General features: G+C 41.4%; 7 protein-coding genes across 8 annotated transcripts; all 7 read left to right on the forward strand.

Annotated features, from left to right (window-relative positions):
• The first annotated feature begins 800 nt into the window (after positions 1 to 800).
• LOC116928024 lies at positions 801 to 3,053 on the forward strand. The gene is made up of 9 exons (XM_032935076.2): positions 801 to 1,053; positions 1,112 to 1,183; positions 1,240 to 1,433; positions 1,491 to 1,548; positions 1,602 to 1,844; positions 1,906 to 2,001; positions 2,060 to 2,453; positions 2,529 to 2,629; positions 2,703 to 3,053. Coding segments are annotated over exons 1-9 (1,365 nt in total). The 5' UTR covers positions 801 to 1,051; the 3' UTR covers positions 2,908 to 3,053.
• Positions 3,054 to 3,362: 309 nt separating this feature from the next.
• LOC116928032 lies at positions 3,363 to 4,761 on the forward strand. Its single transcript, XM_032935088.2, has 4 exons — positions 3,363 to 3,524; positions 3,608 to 3,839; positions 3,913 to 4,092; positions 4,159 to 4,761. Exons 1-4 carry the CDS (start codon positions 3,507 to 3,509, stop codon positions 4,251 to 4,253), a joined length of 525 nt encoding a protein of 174 aa, XP_032790979.2. The 5' UTR covers positions 3,363 to 3,506; the 3' UTR covers positions 4,254 to 4,761.
• A 244-nt stretch (positions 4,762 to 5,005) lies between these two features.
• On the forward strand, positions 5,006 to 6,683 carry LOC116928028. Its single transcript, XM_032935080.2, has 5 exons — positions 5,006 to 5,480; positions 5,544 to 6,035; positions 6,101 to 6,169; positions 6,235 to 6,324; positions 6,389 to 6,683. Exons 1-5 carry the CDS (start codon positions 5,037 to 5,039, stop codon positions 6,449 to 6,451), a joined length of 1,158 nt encoding a protein of 385 aa, XP_032790971.1. The 5' UTR covers positions 5,006 to 5,036; the 3' UTR covers positions 6,452 to 6,683.
• A 645-nt stretch (positions 6,684 to 7,328) lies between these two features.
• LOC116928030 lies at positions 7,329 to 9,072 on the forward strand. The gene is made up of 5 exons (XM_032935084.2): positions 7,329 to 7,858; positions 7,921 to 8,412; positions 8,481 to 8,549; positions 8,612 to 8,701; positions 8,773 to 9,072. Exons 1-5 carry the CDS (start codon positions 7,421 to 7,423, stop codon positions 8,833 to 8,835), a joined length of 1,152 nt encoding a protein of 383 aa, XP_032790975.1. The 5' UTR covers positions 7,329 to 7,420; the 3' UTR covers positions 8,836 to 9,072.
• Positions 9,073 to 9,518: 446 nt separating this feature from the next.
• LOC116928029 lies at positions 9,519 to 11,408 on the forward strand. Its single transcript, XM_032935083.2, has 5 exons — positions 9,519 to 10,123; positions 10,189 to 10,680; positions 10,739 to 10,807; positions 10,878 to 10,967; positions 11,025 to 11,408. The coding sequence occupies exons 1-5, from the start codon at positions 9,683 to 9,685 to the stop codon at positions 11,085 to 11,087; spliced, it is 1,155 nt and encodes a 384-aa protein (XP_032790974.2). The 5' UTR covers positions 9,519 to 9,682; the 3' UTR covers positions 11,088 to 11,408.
• A 499-nt stretch (positions 11,409 to 11,907) lies between these two features.
• On the forward strand, positions 11,908 to 13,904 carry LOC116928025. Of its 2 annotated transcripts, XM_032935078.2 has the most exons (5): positions 11,908 to 12,487; positions 12,551 to 13,042; positions 13,103 to 13,171; positions 13,242 to 13,331; positions 13,393 to 13,904. In XM_032935078.2, the coding sequence occupies exons 1-5, from the start codon at positions 12,026 to 12,028 to the stop codon at positions 13,465 to 13,467; spliced, it is 1,188 nt and encodes a 395-aa protein (XP_032790969.2). In that variant the 5' UTR covers positions 11,908 to 12,025; the 3' UTR covers positions 13,468 to 13,904. The 2 variants fall into 2 exon arrangements, with proteins under 2 accessions (XP_032790969.2, XP_045032239.1); XM_045176304.1 differs by having other exon boundaries at positions 13,242 to 13,904.
• Positions 13,905 to 13,941: 37 nt separating this feature from the next.
• Positions 13,942 to 15,796, forward strand: LOC116928027. The gene is made up of 5 exons (XM_032935079.2): positions 13,942 to 14,597; positions 14,662 to 15,174; positions 15,247 to 15,309; positions 15,373 to 15,462; positions 15,529 to 15,796. Exons 1-5 carry the CDS (start codon positions 14,169 to 14,171, stop codon positions 15,643 to 15,645), a joined length of 1,212 nt encoding a protein of 403 aa, XP_032790970.2. The 5' UTR covers positions 13,942 to 14,168; the 3' UTR covers positions 15,646 to 15,796.
• The last annotated feature ends 246 nt before the right edge of the window (positions 15,797 to 16,042 follow it).

A 16,042-nucleotide genomic window follows, 5' to 3' on the forward strand; every position in this document is an offset into this window, starting at 1 on the left:
CGTTCATTATTCATTTCAAATGTTTCTCAGCTTTAAGTAAACACGCACATTTCCAAATAATGTGTCGCCTATCTACACTTACGTATTTACATTTGAATTTAAGTTTATTTGCTAAATGAATAATGCAAGTCATGGCCTGCGGTACAAACGGCCCGTTGAATTCTGATGCATTTTTTATTTGATTGCAATGCCCTCGAATGATACAACGACGAACGTATAAAAACGTGTATTGCAATGTGCCCTCTATAGGTGTAAGTTTGGCATTACCTGTTGATATTATTATTATTACTTTTTTTAATTCGGCTCTAATATTTTTTATTGTTCAAAATTTTAATTGGATCTCTAGAAAGCTGAAGATGTTGGCTTTTACGACTTCAATTAGGACTGCAACTGCAATGGTTTGACGACATGCACGAGCTCCACCTCCACTGGATTTCCAGTTTAGAGAGATTCACGCTGCCTTCTTAAGGTGTTATGAACAGCTTTCAAAGGTATGTTGTTTAAAATTCTGTTGCGAAACTGCGGGGCATTTTTCTTTTTAGTGAATCCCGGTCGAGTTATCGTAGTTTCCTGTCGTTTGATTAAAAAAAGGAAAGCAATCGTAAATGGTTTAGTCACATTGCGCCATTAACGACACACGTCACTTTGACCGAAAAAAGAAAAACTTCAAAGGCCCGCAGGCAACACGATACCAAATTATGGAAATTTGTGCCTCAATGTTTTGTTCGAATAACCATTTTTAGCCCTCAGGTGGGGAAAAAAGGAACACTTGACGTTGCACAGTTCATTCGCAGTTCTTAGAGGGGCGTCATCGCATGGCTCTCTCGTCGCCGCTGATACTGGACAGATTCGAACGTGTTGAAACGTTGCAAACGTCGTGAATCACACGCGTCTCCTTAACACGTTGGTGTCGAAAAAAATTGCTTATCTCTCTTTCTTGATATGCCGAAAAATTTCCCTACGCCTCGGACTTGTTTAAGTAACGCGACGTTTTTACGTTCAGTATGTTTTCGAGATTTGATGCGTATTGAACTACGTTTTTCTGTTTACCATGTAAAGTCCACTAAAATCTATAGAATTGTGTGCGATAATAAATTGTTTTCACTTGTAGGTCACTCGTTGAATGTGTTAAACGTTGGCGATTGCAGCTGATTGTGATCCTTTTCATCATCTCTTCGACATGGTTTGTTTAATTATCGTATTTTAGTTTTACTGTTTTGAAATATGATTTCTTTGCAGTGCCGAAGAGTATCGAATCCTCACGACGTGGGACAACAGGACGATCGATCACCTGGATCGGCCCGTCGTCATCCGGCTGGAACGTCATGACGAGTCAGCCTTTAAAATTTCTGTCGACGCCCCGTTTTTCAACGATCCACCCAATCCTAATGGCACAGTAGGCGAGCCATTTTTCACACTGTGGGATTACGAAGGTATTCATTAGAACAATTAATTAAAAAGGTTTAATTGCTAATCATTTACCGTCATAGTGGTGGAGGTATTTTTCCTCAACGACAAGAATCAATACGTTGAAATCGAATTATGCCCGTAAGTTTTTAATTCAATTGTCCCTCAAACGTATCAATAACGTGTAAATTCAGGTGGGGACAGCACATCGTTTTGTTGTTGGACGGCCAGCGCAATACGATACGACATAGTTTATTCATCGAATTTACGGCCACTCGCAACAATACGCATTGGCAAGGTGTGGCGCTGATTCCCGTTCATTTCCTGCCACCGAACGTGGGTAAAATGAACGCTTATGCCATTCACGGCTCTGATCCAAAACGTGTTTACGAGTCGCTTTATCCAGTCGCGTTCAACTCGACCGCCGCAGCAGATTTGTGAGTATCGTTTATTATTAAATCGATTAACTAAATTATTTTGGTTTTTGTTTTTATACAGTCATAATCTTGCTGCATTCAAACCGTTTAACGCGAGCATTATCGTAGAGAATGCCATCGATGCATATTCTGAAGTTTGGGTCGATTCATTCACAGGGTAAAATTTTTGTTTAACATCAAAGTTATTTGAGTTCTGATAAATGTTAATTATCAAGGATCCGGAGGTTGGAAATCAAACACACCTGGAACGGTACGTTGCTCGATCCGCAAGACGCTGTTGAATTGCAACTTGAAACTAAATCTGGTTATGGGTTGTTCATCAAAATTAACGCACCTCGTTACGGCGATGCTCTGCCTCCAAGTCCTAGTGGATGGCCTTTTGATGGTCTTTCTTCTTACGAAGTTGTTCATCTCTTTTTGCTGGGCGAAAATGATACGAAGACGCTTGAACTTCAATTTGGGCCGATGGGCCACTACGCTGTCATCTTTTGGACGAACCGCACAAAGTTGGGTGATTTGCAGCGTGAGATAACGTACAAAACGAACGGTTTCAATTCCATGTTTTGGGAAGGTGAAGCTTTCATCCCTCTGGCTTATCTTCCTGCACGGGTAATTTTGCTGCACATTTGTTATCAGTTTAAATCAAGGGACATTTGTGGGTATATACATTTATTTTTTTGAAAGGTCTACAAATGCAACGCCCATTCTGCTCACGGGCCGCAAGGAAATCAACGTCAAATCAACAGTTTGTACCCGGCCAAATCGAATGAAGTTCGTCCAGACTTGTAAGTTTTCCTATTCGCATCATTTCTAAATGATTATTTTGCAAGTATTTTTTTTTTATTATTTGAAATTTAGTCAAAATTATGGTAATTATAAAGCCATTGACATGACGATGATTTACCCGGGCAACGACGACGTCACGTGCTCTGACGTCTGGGCAGACAACGTTGACTGCCGGCCAAAGCCGCCGCCCGCCTCCGCTGCTGGTCATGCACCCATTGGCCATTACGCACTTCTATTGCTTACAGCATTTATTTCAACTTTTATAATGGTCGCTTAAATGCTTCAAATTGGCAAAATTGTTTACGGTATATTTTAAACGATTTAAATGTAAGATTTAAAAAAAAAAAATCAAACAATGATTTTAGAAGAGCGTTGGTGACACTACACCAAGGCCGTTGGTTCAAATAAAATCGTGGCTTATCATTTTGAGATATGTTGGAAGGTTAGCGAGAATCGTCTCGCATTTCCTGTTTACCTAACCTCCGTCGGCAATGGAATCTTGGCGCCATTCTTCCGCTCCTCTTTTTCTTTTACTATATCGCGTCATTTAAATACGCAGTCGATGACCATGAAAATGCTAATCTAGAAACCAGTAGTCTTCTTTTAAGAAGCAATGCCCTCTTATCAATTTTTATAGTGAAGAAAATAGGAATGTTAGAAAACGTCATCCGATGGTGGGTGTGAGGAGGAGGAGGAGGCGATGCGGATGTAGTTGTAACAAAGTTTAAGTCATTAGCCAAACAGAACGGCAGTCAAGGTTGTTGTGCACGCATTTGCGTGTCATATAGAAGCTGCCAGTGCACTTGCACATCAGTCACATTCCTCACGAACTTTCGACCGGTTGTCGCCCCGTCCTCTTGCTGAACAACAATCAAAATGGTGCTGAATAACGCGGTGAGTTATTAATTTAAAAAAAATAATAATAATTAGTTTTTGAATTTGAACCGGGGTTGATCTTTTAAATCCTTGTCCGGAAGCGGTGGACATTGGCTTTGGTGCTTGTTACGATGGCGTCATGGCTGGTGATTGTGGTGGATGTCCAGCGCATCCAGGAAGATCCCGGTCGGTTGTTCTTGCAAGCCAGGCCTCCAACTATCGATCGCAGTCGTACGGGTCATCGTGGTCAACTCAACATCCCGCAATCGTTTGCTGGACTCAAAGTAGCCCCATCCATTTATCGATGGATGAACGGCCTTTACGGCGGACCAGGTTCATTTCATTTTACCCATCAATAATCTTTAGTTTCTTTTCTTTTTTTTTAATAACAAAAAAAAATTAATAGCTGTTACACGGATTGGGATAACGGTGGCCGAAAGCCCTGATCCTTCATTAGAACGACGAGTGCCGTGCTGTTCGGGCCACTTGACGGCTACGATGGATGCCCGCAACTGCACGAAAATGGGCGGAGAATGTTGTTCGCGAGAGTTCACCGATTATCCAGGCGCCGGTGGCATGGGTTTAAGTATGTAATTCTAAAGTTGATATCCGTTTGAATTAATTGTGAGAAATGTTTCAACTGATTGCGCAGTTAATCCGAGGAAATTGAAGAGATCGAGACAGGCGTACCAGGGCAACTGTTATCAATGTTACGAGTTCTTTACAGTGTGTCTCGTAGGCAATTGAACTTCTTCGCAAGTCGAGACGCTTTGACGTCTCTTTTTATGTTGGCGCGACAAAGGAAATGCATATCATCCCGAACTCAAATTATGCAATGAAATATATATATTAACTTTTGCTATGTTTTGTATACAGTATATAAATAATCAGCACACGGTCGGTTATAAAATAGTCCAACGGTGCACCTAAACTCTTTAAACAAGAATTGTGACGTGTAGTGAATCGTTTTATAAAATGTTCTTTCAAAACGCATTCGCCTTTTTTTGCGTGCACTACGAGAATTTGTTGCGATTTCAGTCGATAGATGTTCACTTTCAATCGGCGACATGTTAGCTTTTGAATTGTCACGTAGGCTTCAAAATCAGATCAAATATAGGAAAAGATGTGTCGAGATGAAACCCCCCACACGTGCGTCTATTGATGAAAAACAAGAGGCCCTAGAAAGACATCAAATATGCTTGCCTTCTTATGATTATTATCGTTTCACGCGAAAATACACAGTCTGCAACAACAATCGCTCGAGTCTGGCATTTCCTATGGGTTGGTTCATCAACTGACGCCTCTTGACCAAATTCGATTGCTGACCAAAAGAAATAGTAAAAGTACAAGGACACATTTCTGTCTCTGTCAGAGCGCGCGTGTCAATTGCAAACCAGGAGTTTTCTATTCTCCGGAAGCAGATTGGCCCGCCCTTATAAATAGAGGCGATGATGTGCCTGTCGTTCAACCTAACAAGGTGTTTGGTTCAACACCTCTTGGTGGCTATAAGTCTAAAAATCGTAAGCTAAAATGTTGAAAGTTGAGAAAAGTCTTTGGCCTCTGACTGTCTGGATGAGAATCTTTGGATTCCACATGGGTCCCAGAAAGAAACGGACAAATTCAAGTCGTTATTCAGGTGGTTTGTTGGCAGCTGGTTCTCTAATGGTCCTGTCAACGATCGGTCTTCATTTCACTTCGTTTGTTCTCGAAATCCTGAGATTGAGGGTCAATGGAATCGGACCGAACGGCACCAACGTGACCACTGCCAATCTTCTCAACACTGGGATCGAGCATTTAAACAACACCTGGCTGTTCATCGGAGTTCACGTCTCGTTCTTCTTCGTTTCGCTGACCACCAACTGGAAGACGTTGTGGAACTCTTTGCTGCTGATGGAAAAGAATCTCAAATTCAATTCAGACTTCCATCGCAAATGCAGAAAGAGCGTCTCCGTTGGATTCGCCCTTTTATTAATCGTAATCCTTGATCGTCTCTAATACGTTCGTGTTCATGTCGTAAAAAATGATTCAATTTGAAAGGATTGCGTCAGCCATTTACTGGTCTCCATCCGATCGTTTTACTGGGACATGGGCAAAATGAGACCATTGGCCATTATTTTGTCCAACATTTCCAGGATGACCATCGCGAGCGTGTTCTTGCTCTTCTGCGTCCTGGCCAGGGTCATCACGCTCGTCTTCCAGGGACTCAACGAGCAAATATCTCATTTAACTGAAGCCGAAAAATTGCTGCCCTTCTTTTTGTCTAGCAGAATTTTGAATGTTCGTTTAGAGAAATGGCGGAGGAATCACACGTTGGCATGCGAATTAGTCGACATGGTCAACAAGTGTTTCGGTCTGGTCATGCTCGTCACGATAGTCAACGTTTTCGTGAGTTTCGTGACCACTTCGTTCGAGATCGTCAGTTCGGTGGGCAATAACGAAACGTTGCCTTTTCTATTGATTTTCATTTTTATCAAGAAATCAATTCTGCTCGCCATTACCTTCCACGAATCGTTCCGTTTGCAATCAGAGGTAAAATGTTGTCTAACGATTGGTTGTTTGATATTTAAATGATGTGTTGATTGCACCATATACAGGCTGGCAGAACTGCTGCCTTCCTTCGGAAGCTCCATCCTTTTACAGCTGATCTTTTGACTCAAATCAAAGTATACAATTATTTTGCAAATAAACTGGTCAATTGCTCATTCAAAAGGCATTTGCATATCTATAGGTGAACACGGTGGTGATGGAAGTAACTCATGCCAGCCCTAAAATTACAGCCATGGAATTCTTCGACGTCAACATTAGACTTTTACCGACGGTAGCCCATCAATTATTATTTATTTTTTAATGTTATACGTTATTAAATGGATGAAACGTTTTAGTTGATTGGAAGCACATTGACGTACGTCGCCATTCTCCACCAAGTTGCAGCCCATTCAAAATAATTGCTTTCAAATTCTCAGTATATGCCATTATTTGCAGTGTTTTTTTTTGTTATAGGACGGTGGCTACTATAGTTAGTAGAGATAATGTCGTACAAAAGACAATTTTGTACGTCGGCTATCGGGAAACAAAAGTTTGGGTTCCGAAGACCCTTATTTCTGATGGTTTCGTCCCTTTCTATCCACACATGGAGGTGTATAGGCCACTAATAAAGGGACTTTGATTTTCCAAATTTTCTTCTAGTGAAAATGTCTTGAATTGGAGAAAAATTACTTTGATGCTGTACTTTTTTTATCGAGAAATTAGGTGCCAAATTTAATTGATCTCGTTACTCATTTTGTTGCACACAACTGCCAAGTGAAAAGGCCTTTTTTTTAACACTTAAATGTTAGTCGGTATAGGCTTCATTACAAACGGCTATTAAAATGTATTGTATAACGACACGACATCGTGCTATATTACACCATTGCCGGGAGCAACGGGACTGTCCTGTAAAAGAGTCTCATTTTTCCTCCATTCCCCCTCGGCCGTTTGCTTATAGTTGACACACGAGATCGATTTTCCATATATCGACTAGACATACACGACAGGCTCAACGTGGTTGCATGTTGTTGCCAAGGCGTCCAATAACTCGCGCAATCTTCACTTGTCTTTAGCGATACGTCACGACCAGACGACTCCATTTGTAAGAAGAAGAAAACAATTAAACGTTGTCAAATAAATATACGCGGCGCTTCATATAAAACGGGAGAACGGCCACGTTATTATGATGTGTGGTATACTAAATATAAATCGAAACGTTGACGATTGCCAAAAGAAAGATGCGCACTGGTTGGAACGGACATCGCCAGCAACAGCCTCGGATGCAGCCGGGATGTAACGGGAGCAAAATCTTTCGGTCATTCAGCTGCTGGGCTGTATACACGTGAAAAGCAGTAGTTCGTCAAAACGATTTGGGGACAACCATCAGCATGTTGGAAATTGAAAAGAATCTTTGGCCGTTGACACTTTGGTTGAATGTTTTTGGCTTCCACATGGGCCCGAGAAAAGCTGGAACCAATCGTTACTGCGTTTGGCTTTTGATAACCGGATCTTTGATGGTAATCTCAACAGTTGGTCTTCACTGCACATCGTTCGTTCGCAGCTTTTTGAGATTTAGAGCCAACGGGATCGTTCTGAACGGTACCAATTTAACGACGGCCAATAGGCTTAACGTCGGCATCGAACATCTCAATTACACCTGTGTCGTCGTCGGAGTTCACGTCACCTTCTTTTTCGTTTCGCTAACATCCAACTGGACGTCGTTATGGAACTCTTTGCTGGTCATTGAAGAAAACCTGAAATTCAATCCAATATTTTATCGCAAGTGCAAGAAGTGCGTCTTGATTGGATTCACCGTTCTCTTTGTCGTAAGATTAACAATCGATCATTGGCTGTCACCTGATTGTCTGATTGTCATTTTATGTAATAGGATTGCATCAGTCATTTATTCATTTCGGTTGGCTCGTTTTACTGGGACATGGGCTTCTTAAGCCCGTTGGCCATAATCCTGTCCAACGTTTCCAGGACGATCATCATCAGCGTTTTCCTGCTCTTCTCTGTCCTGGCCAGAGTAATCACTCTCGTGTTCCAGGATATCAACGAGCAGATCGCCCGTCTAGACGAAATTGAACAAGTCACGTCCGTTTGTTCGACCAGCAGGATCTTAAACGGCCGTTTAGAAACGTGGCGAAGAAATCACACTTTAGCCTGTGAACTGGTCGACATGGTCAACAAATGTTTCGGTCTGGTCATGCTAATCACGTTGGTCAATATTTTCGTGAGCTTCGTGACCACTTCGTTCGAGATCGTACGTTCCATGCAAGACGACGAAACGCTACCATCGCTACTCATCTTCATCTTTGTCAAGAAAACCATCTTATTGATTCTAATGTTCTACGAGCCCTACCGATTACAAGCCGAGGTATAATCTAACTGTCATTGATTTTTGAATTATTACATTCATTTGTTTAAGTGCTGGCAATAACGTAGACTGGCCGAACAGCATCAGCACTCCGGAAGCTCCATCCTTTTACTGCTGATCTCTTCACTCAAATTAAAGTATAGCATAATCGTTTGATTCACTATACATCATTGGATAATTGATTGCGTGGTCTATACAGGTAAATACGGTAGTGATGGAGGTGATTCACGCATGCCCTAGGATTACGGCCATCGAGTTTTTCGATGTCAACCTCAAACTTTTACCAACGGTATTATTTACCAGCCCCGTATTATGTAGGCTACTATTTAAGGTCAATTTAATGATTTGTTTTTCAATCAGCTGATTGGCAGCACGCTGACTTACGTGGCCATCCTCCATCAAGTTGCATCACATTCAAAATAAATGTTTTTCCTTTTTCCCTACTACTGTCATCAAATGAATCGATGTTGGATTCGTGTTACAACTTATATCAACCCTTCCGAAATAAATTGTCCATTTAAGCAAAGAGTATGTTATTCAGCTTTCAAACTTAGCCATCAACTGAGTTAAACGCTTCTTTCAATCGCGATCATTTGCTGTCCAGATGTTGCCGGGCATCGGTGTCCGTCTTCCCGAGTGGAAGAGGAAATGCGTCGGAGACTAATCCATTATTAAAGCTTATTTTAAAAATGAAAAAAAAAAAAATGGATGATTGAAAAGCCCTTTTGCGTCGTATATACGATTCGATGGTATAAGATGTAAGCCGGGCAATTTCAATTCAACAGATTCTTCTTTAGAAATTCCCCGCAAATGGATTCAAATAACTTGGGATGCCTTTCATGTGTCATCCGCTCTTCATAAAAATCATTTTGTACGAAAAATCTCCAATTCTTGTGTGAAGGATTTTCTCACGGGTAATTCCACCAAGGCCTCATATAAAAAAAAATAGGATGAGTTTCTATACAATCAATTTGAAACGTTGACATGAAGAAATCCTACCTCCTTTTCGTCGATAACAAGCACATAACGAGTATCCAAGCAACTCCTTGGTGATATACTGCAGGCTCCGGTTACCATCGTCAGTGTTGCCAAAGTAATACGTCCAGTGTTAATCGAAATCGGATCTACTGAAGGCTTTTAATTCTTTCCCGTTTAGCATTAAATGTGATGCGCAAGAGTCTTGGCGATTATTTGGCGCACATATCCGTTGTGTATAAAAAGAAGAACAGCAGGCAAAGTCGAAAGAAAGGCACTCGATTCGAGCAGCGATATGTTGAGCATTGAAGACAGTCTGTGGCCTTTGACGGCCGCATTGAAAATCTTGGGCTTCCACGTCGGTCCGAACAGGAAGTCCAGATCGAATCGTTATTCCATTTGCTTGTTATTGACAGGCTGCCTGATGGTGTTGTCGACTGTCGGACTTCACTGCACCTCGTTTATCGCAGGAGTACTGCGATTGAAAGCCAATGAAATCGGCCCCAACGGCACCATTTTGACTACCACAAAATTGCTGAACATCGGGATCGACCATCTCAATTACACCTGGGTCCTCATCGGAGTCCACGTCACGTTCTTCATTGTCAGTCTGACGGCCAACTGGACCCAATTGTGGGACACGTTGGTCTTGATCGAAGAGAGCCTTAATTTCAATTCCGATTTTTACATCAAGTGTAGGAGGAGCGTCGTATTTGGCTTTATTCTTTTATTCATCGTAAGCCGCTTATGTTTTTCATTTAGCCTACATTTAAAAAAAAACTAACTGTTTATGATTGGCAGGATTCCGTCAGCCAGTTCTTCATCTCGATCCAGTCCTTTTACTGGGACATGGGCGTCTTGAGACCGGCTGCCATCGTTTTGTCCAATCTATCCCGCACGACCATCATCAGCGTCTTCCTGCTCTTCTGCGTCCTGGCCAGAGTAATCACGCTCATCTTTCAAGGCCTTAACGAGCAGATTGACCACATGGACGAGCCCCAAAAGTTTTCGCCGTTGTACTCGGGCAGCAGAGTCTTAAATGTCCGTCTGGAAAAATGGCGAAGAAATCACACGTTGGCCTGCAAACTGGTTGACATGGTCAATCAATGTTTCGGGCTGGTCATGGTCATTACCGTCGTTAATGTTTTCGTGAGTTTCATCACGACAACGTTCGAAATCGTCAGCTCCATCCAAGAAGACGATACGATCCCGTTAGTTTTCGTCTCCATCTTTATTAAGAAATCGATCCTGCTGACCATCATCATTTACGAACCTTATTGTTTACAAGCGGAGGTATATAAACACTTGACACGTTAACGTTCAATTCGTTTAAATGTGTACCTGATTACAGGTGAGTCGGACTGCAGTTTCTCTCCGCAAGATCCACCCGTTGACTGCCGACCTCCTCACTCAAATTAAAGTATTTCCTTTGAATAAAAACAACTTGCAAAATGATATATTCAACATTTGATGTGTGATTTTTGCTTTAGTTAAATACCGTGGTAGTTGAAGTAACTCACGCCAGTCCAAAAATCACAGCCATGGAATTCTTTGATGTCAATCTCCGACTTTTACCGACGGTAACCTTCACAATCAAATTTTAAGGTGCTTTTTAATTGAATTTTGATGTATTCCAGCTGATTGGAAGCACCTTGACGTACGTGGCTATTCTTCATCAAGTGTCTTCACACTCGGATTGACCAAAAAATATTTAGATAATTTTTAACACGCACACATTTCAAAGAACGGCGTCGGTAATTTACCCACTGTCCTTTAACACTAGCCCTATTCTTAATTACCAATGGAAATTGTATTAGCATGTCAAACACCATTACATAATTACATTTAAGCTTATAACGCTCTGTACCACACGTTTTGAATTGTTTAGTACTGGCGTTTGCTATTTCGTATTTAAACCAGAACACCTTCCCTTGCGAATGAACTGTTGTACAATAAAACTATAAACCATCAAGTAAATCTTAAACTTACAAGTCAATAAGCGCAAGAATTTCAAACATTAAAATGGGCTTTCAATGTCGTTCATATATTTCCCTGGTCTATACGGAGACTGTCAATAAAAAGGAAAGGGCATTTTTTCCAAAGAATTTTCAATTGCCTACGACAAAATTGTCCAATAACTGGAACAGCAATCGCGATTCTCAGAAGCTGATGGACAAGCAAAAATTAATTGGCATTTTCTTATAATCAGATTCTGTTAGCGTTTAACTATCTGTTGTTGGGGTGTGTCAACAAAGATGCGCTACGTGCGATACGCCTCGAAACGGGTGCACTTTCCATAAGTTGTTTGAGACAAAGTAAACGGATTGACGAGAATGAGGAGATCAAAGGATAAAAAGAGCTTTTTCGACGAACATCTGGAACTTTGCGCTAGTGAATCCTTAAAGCTTATAGTTCAACTGTTTAACTGCGCAACGATGGCGTACGTCAGAATCGATGCGTCCGTCCGCTATAAAATTGAGCGATCACATGGACAGAGTGCATCATTTATCGACAGCTTTGTTGAGCGTATAGTGATCGAAAAATACTAACGAGAACGTTTTCAACGTCGTGGAGTTGTAGATGAGAAACGACGAACGGAAAGGGAAATGAAATTTCTCTCTTTTACCCTTTAGGCTAAATGGATTTGACAGCCATGGTAACGAGTATCGAAACAAATCTCTGGCCTTTACTCGTTGGCTTGAGAATCTTTGGCTTCCACATGGGGTCCAGCAAGAAACCGAGTGAAGGATCACGTTACTCCATTTGCCTGACAGTCGTCGGTTCCCTGATGGTTTTGTCGACTGTCGTGATTCACTGCACTTCGTTCGTTTGTGGCGTGATGAGATTGAAAGCCAATGGAATCGGTACCAACGGCACTAACTTGACGACGGCCAATCTTCTCAACATCGGGATCGAACATCTCAATTACACTTGGGTCCTCATCGGCGTTCACGTCACCTTCTTCTTCGTCTCACTCACGTCCAACTGGACAACGTTGTGGGATTCTCTGCTCTTGATAGAAAGGGACTTGAAATTGAACTCAACGTTTCACCGCAAGTGCAAGAAGAGCGTCAGCATTGGATTCTGTTTTCTACTGATCGTATATAATTAGCCTAAAGAAATGATTACACGAAAGCAAAATGTTAATGACCTTTCATTGCAGGATTGCGTCAGTCACTTGCTCATCTCGATCCGATCGTTTTACTGGGATATGGGCGTTCTCAGTCCGTTGGCCATTGTCCTGTCCAACGTTTCCAGGACGACTATCGTCAGCGTTTTCCTGCTTTTCTGCGTCCTCGTGCGAGTTATTATGCTCGTCTTTCAAACGCTGAACGACCAAATCGCCCATCTAGACGAAACGGACCAGTTTCCCTCGTTGTACTTGACCAGCAGGGTCTTGAATATCCGTCTAGAAAAATGGCGCAGAAATCACACTCTGGCCTGCGAATTGGTCGAGATGGTCAACCAATGTTTTGGCATCGTGATGCTCGTCACGGTTGTCAATGTTTTCATCAGTTTCATTACGACGACGTTTGAGATTGTGCGTTCCATGCAAGACGATGCGACGATACCTGTCCTTTTCACCGTCATCTTCATTAAAAAATCCATTTTGCTCTCCATCATTATTTATGAACCCTATCGTCTACAATCCGAGGTATACATTTCAAAGAATATACCTTATTTTTGGTCACGAATGATTTGTGGCTACACGCAGGCTGCTCGGACTGCAGTCTCTCTCCGCAAACTTCAACCTTCCACTGCTGACCTTTTGACCCAAATCAAAGTAAGTTTTTTGTTGTTGTAAATATTGCATTTTCTATAGCTAGAAAATGTGCTTTCGTGGTCCGCTTTAGCTGAATACTGTTGTAATCGAGGTAACTCACGCCGGCCCGAAAATCACGGCCATGGAATTCTTTGACGTTAATCGCAGACTTTTGCCAACCGTAAGTTTAACGTACTTTTCTTCGTCGTCCATTGCTAATCGCTTGATTTCCTCTGTTTCAGTTGATTGGCAGCACATTGACGTACGTGGCCATTCTCTGTCAAGCCTCGTCAAATACCCACCCATCGTTCAAGTAACAATAAAATTCGTTTAATTGCTCTACGATTAACAGACAGTTACATTTTGCCGTAAAGTGGAACACATCAGCTATAAGACTGCGCTCGTCATTCCAAACTGTCCATATCAGCACTTCCATCGTTGAGAACTTAGGCTGGTGGGCGGAACAAATCTCACGTTCGATGGACGACACTTTGCTCCGTTGATTTTGTTATTAGTATACTGTAAAGCCCTACTAAAATACTATAAACAAACGAGCTGAGCAACGCACAGTATATACATCTCGTCTAGGATTGAGAATCCATTTTCGCTGAGGTAACAAGAGAGCAGCAGGCTTTGGTTACTCACAAAGATAACATTTAGAGGGGTGATGTAAAGTTCTGTCTGTGTCAAGCTGATGGATCTGTAGGACTAAATTGCTCTATTATTGGATAGAATACAAGGGGACTAATCATCATCAAATCGTCATTTATTATAGTGCCTTTAATATTCTATAGCAACAGCCAAATTACGGGGCGGCACCTAATAAACGATATGAACGAATACAATCGAACTATACGTCAATTGTCCGCTCTAACGATAACATGCTCGTGACTGACGATCGGGAATGACACATTCCCATTTGGCGTCAGTTAGGAAAGGGCTGTGTGTAATTGCTTAATCCTTACATTAAAGCTTATTCCTTTACATAAAAGAAACTAACAAAAAATCCACTTTTAAAATGTTCAAAAGTCAAAATCAATTTTACTCGACCATTTTCAGGCCATTAGACGTTTGGATGCGTTTACTCGGCATCCAGTTAGATCCTTTTCCATCGGCTGCCCTGTCGAAACCCAGAGCCCTTTGTCTTTATTCGTTGAGTTTCCTGATGTTTTTCATCAACGCGTCAAGTAACTTGTACTTCACCGCAGTGTCGTTTACCTCTCCACTGACGCGCTTTGGTACAAGTGAAATTTGGAATAAAATTATTGATTTTGGTAGTTATAATTTGATGGCCATCGGGACCCACGCAGCTCTGTTGGCTATACAACGGAAACCAGAATGGGAATTGTTGTGGCACAACCTGAAACAGTTGGCAGTAGAAGAGGACCCACTTTTCTATACCAAATGTCGTCGAGCCATTACAATTGTCCTAGTGTGCCTAACAGCGGTAATTTAGCATAGGACAAATCATTTTATATTTAGCTCAATTTCTTTCGCATTTCATGTAAAAGGACATCTTTACTGTCGTAATAAGAGCAGTTAACTTAATTGTCAACACTGGAGGACGTCCTTTGATGTTATCACTGACAGACGTCATTTCCATCCTGACCGAAATTTACGCAATCAGCGGGCTGGCAGTGTTTGCAACTATTGGCTGGATAACTTACATCAAATTTTTGCAGTTTCATAATCAGTTAAACCCGACTCTTGATCTCAACAAACATCTAAATAATCCATCCAGTCAGACAAGAACGAGACGGACATCGAATGATTTAAGACGATGGAGACGCACCTACGTGACGCTCAACGAAACAGTATCGCATCTTGGAGAGTGTTTCGGTCCGTTCCTACTGATCTGGATTATTTACATCTTTATCAACTTCATTGCCGTTTCTTTTTACATCGTGAATGGCATCCGCAACGAACCCATTTGGGAAAAGGTCTTGAATTTGGTTTTCCTCCTAGTAAAGCATTTAGTCCATCTTCTTCTTTTGGCCAGCATCCCCGTTACACTCCAGCAAGAGGTATAATATTCGAGTAAAATATTGAACTAGTTGAAAGTAAACAAAGCAGTTAACCTTTTTGTCGCTTTAAAGTCGTTGAACATATCGAAACCGTTAAGGAAAATGAGATTTGATGAACCGTTACTTCAGCGTCAGGTGTTCTGATTCTCTATTCGGCAGTTCGCGTTTTTCAATAATAATATTTACTTTTATTGATAGGTGGATACGATGATTATGGAAGGGATTCAATCACCTACCACCATGACTGCCATGGACTTGTTTTCGGTTGATTTGACTCTTATCCCAACGGTTAGTAACTATTTATCGCTCAGTTTCAAACTGTTTGGAACGGCTGTTTCGTTTTTGTCACGAAAGTTGGTAGGAACTTCTTTGACCTATTTGATCATCCTTTGGCAATTTCAAACGGGAGAACGTCAAAACAAGCCCCAATGCGAGCCAATAAGTCAACCGACCGTGGGGCATCTTCAATGAAGTATACGAAAAATTTTATTGTTGGGATAACATTTTCGTCGTACCAACAAATATGCAGCTTTTAACAAGTGTTTTCCTGTTGAAAACTATATTCTATGTTACTTGTTTAAAAGCCAGTTCATCGTTAGGGTTATAAAATCGAGTAAAAGGTTTCAAGTTGAATTCGAGTTGTCTCCGCTAGATGGTGACGCTGTTCTCTTTTTTTGTTTTCTTCGAATCACAATAAACAATGTTGCGAATGCGAAGTAGAAGCAAAAGAAAATGGTCTTTGCCAGCCACTAAATAAGATTGTGTGGAATGTCAAATAGTTTAAAAGAAAAACTGAGTTATATCTTTCATCATTTCCTCAAGAAGTTTTTACTTGCAACTGCTTTTAAATCTGCCCATAATGAAAACA

The sequence above is a fragment of the Daphnia magna genome, linkage group LG7 (genome assembly GCF_020631705.1).
Source record: "Daphnia magna isolate NIES linkage group LG7, ASM2063170v1.1, whole genome shotgun sequence".
NCBI lineage: Eukaryota > Metazoa > Arthropoda > Branchiopoda > Diplostraca > Daphniidae > Daphnia > Daphnia magna.

Bases quoted from the DNA above. Each gene is read 5' to 3' on its own strand.
- LOC116928029 (XM_032935083.2), top strand. From the start codon at position 9,683: ATGTTGAGCATTGAAGACAGTCTGTGGCCTTTGACGGCCGCATTGAAA. The intron at 10,681-10,738 runs GTATATAAACAC...ACCTGATTACAG, and splicing joins CTTATTGTTTACAAGCGGAG to GTGAGTCGGACTGCAGTTTC. The intron at 10,808-10,877 runs GTATTTCCTTTG...TTTTTGCTTTAG, and splicing joins ACCTCCTCACTCAAATTAAA to TTAAATACCGTGGTAGTTGA.
- LOC116928028 (XM_032935080.2), top strand. From the start codon at position 5,037: ATGTTGAAAGTTGAGAAAAGTCTTTGGCCTCTGACTGTCTGGATGAGA. The intron at 5,481-5,543 runs GTAATCCTTGAT...TCAATTTGAAAG, and splicing joins GATTCGCCCTTTTATTAATC to GATTGCGTCAGCCATTTACT. The intron at 6,325-6,388 runs GTAGCCCATCAA...GAAACGTTTTAG, and splicing joins ACATTAGACTTTTACCGACG to TTGATTGGAAGCACATTGAC.
- LOC116928024 (XM_032935076.2), top strand. The intron at 1,845-1,905 runs GTGAGTATCGTT...GTTTTTATACAG, and splicing joins TCGACCGCCGCAGCAGATTT to TCATAATCTTGCTGCATTCA. The intron at 2,454-2,528 runs GTAATTTTGCTG...TTTTTTTGAAAG, and splicing joins TGGCTTATCTTCCTGCACGG to GTCTACAAATGCAACGCCCA.
- LOC116928032 (XM_032935088.2), top strand. The intron at 3,840-3,912 runs GTTCATTTCATT...AAAAATTAATAG, and splicing joins CGGCCTTTACGGCGGACCAG to CTGTTACACGGATTGGGATA. The intron at 4,093-4,158 runs GTATGTAATTCT...CTGATTGCGCAG, and splicing joins CGCCGGTGGCATGGGTTTAA to TTAATCCGAGGAAATTGAAG.
- LOC116928025 (XM_045176304.1), top strand. From the start codon at position 12,026: ATGGATTTGACAGCCATGGTAACGAGTATCGAAACAAATCTCTGGCCT. The intron at 13,043-13,102 runs GTATACATTTCA...GGCTACACGCAG, and splicing joins CCTATCGTCTACAATCCGAG to GCTGCTCGGACTGCAGTCTC. The intron at 13,172-13,241 runs GTAAGTTTTTTG...GGTCCGCTTTAG, and splicing joins ACCTTTTGACCCAAATCAAA to CTGAATACTGTTGTAATCGA.
- LOC116928027 (XM_032935079.2), top strand. From the start codon at position 14,169: ATGTTCAAAAGTCAAAATCAATTTTACTCGACCATTTTCAGGCCATTA. The intron at 14,598-14,661 runs GTAATTTAGCAT...TTCATGTAAAAG, and splicing joins TCCTAGTGTGCCTAACAGCG to GACATCTTTACTGTCGTAAT. The intron at 15,175-15,246 runs GTATAATATTCG...GTCGCTTTAAAG, and splicing joins CCGTTACACTCCAGCAAGAG to TCGTTGAACATATCGAAACC.
- LOC116928030 (XM_032935084.2), top strand. From the start codon at position 7,421: ATGTTGGAAATTGAAAAGAATCTTTGGCCGTTGACACTTTGGTTGAAT. The intron at 8,413-8,480 runs GTATAATCTAAC...GCAATAACGTAG, and splicing joins CCTACCGATTACAAGCCGAG to ACTGGCCGAACAGCATCAGC. The intron at 8,550-8,611 runs GTATAGCATAAT...TGGTCTATACAG, and splicing joins ATCTCTTCACTCAAATTAAA to GTAAATACGGTAGTGATGGA.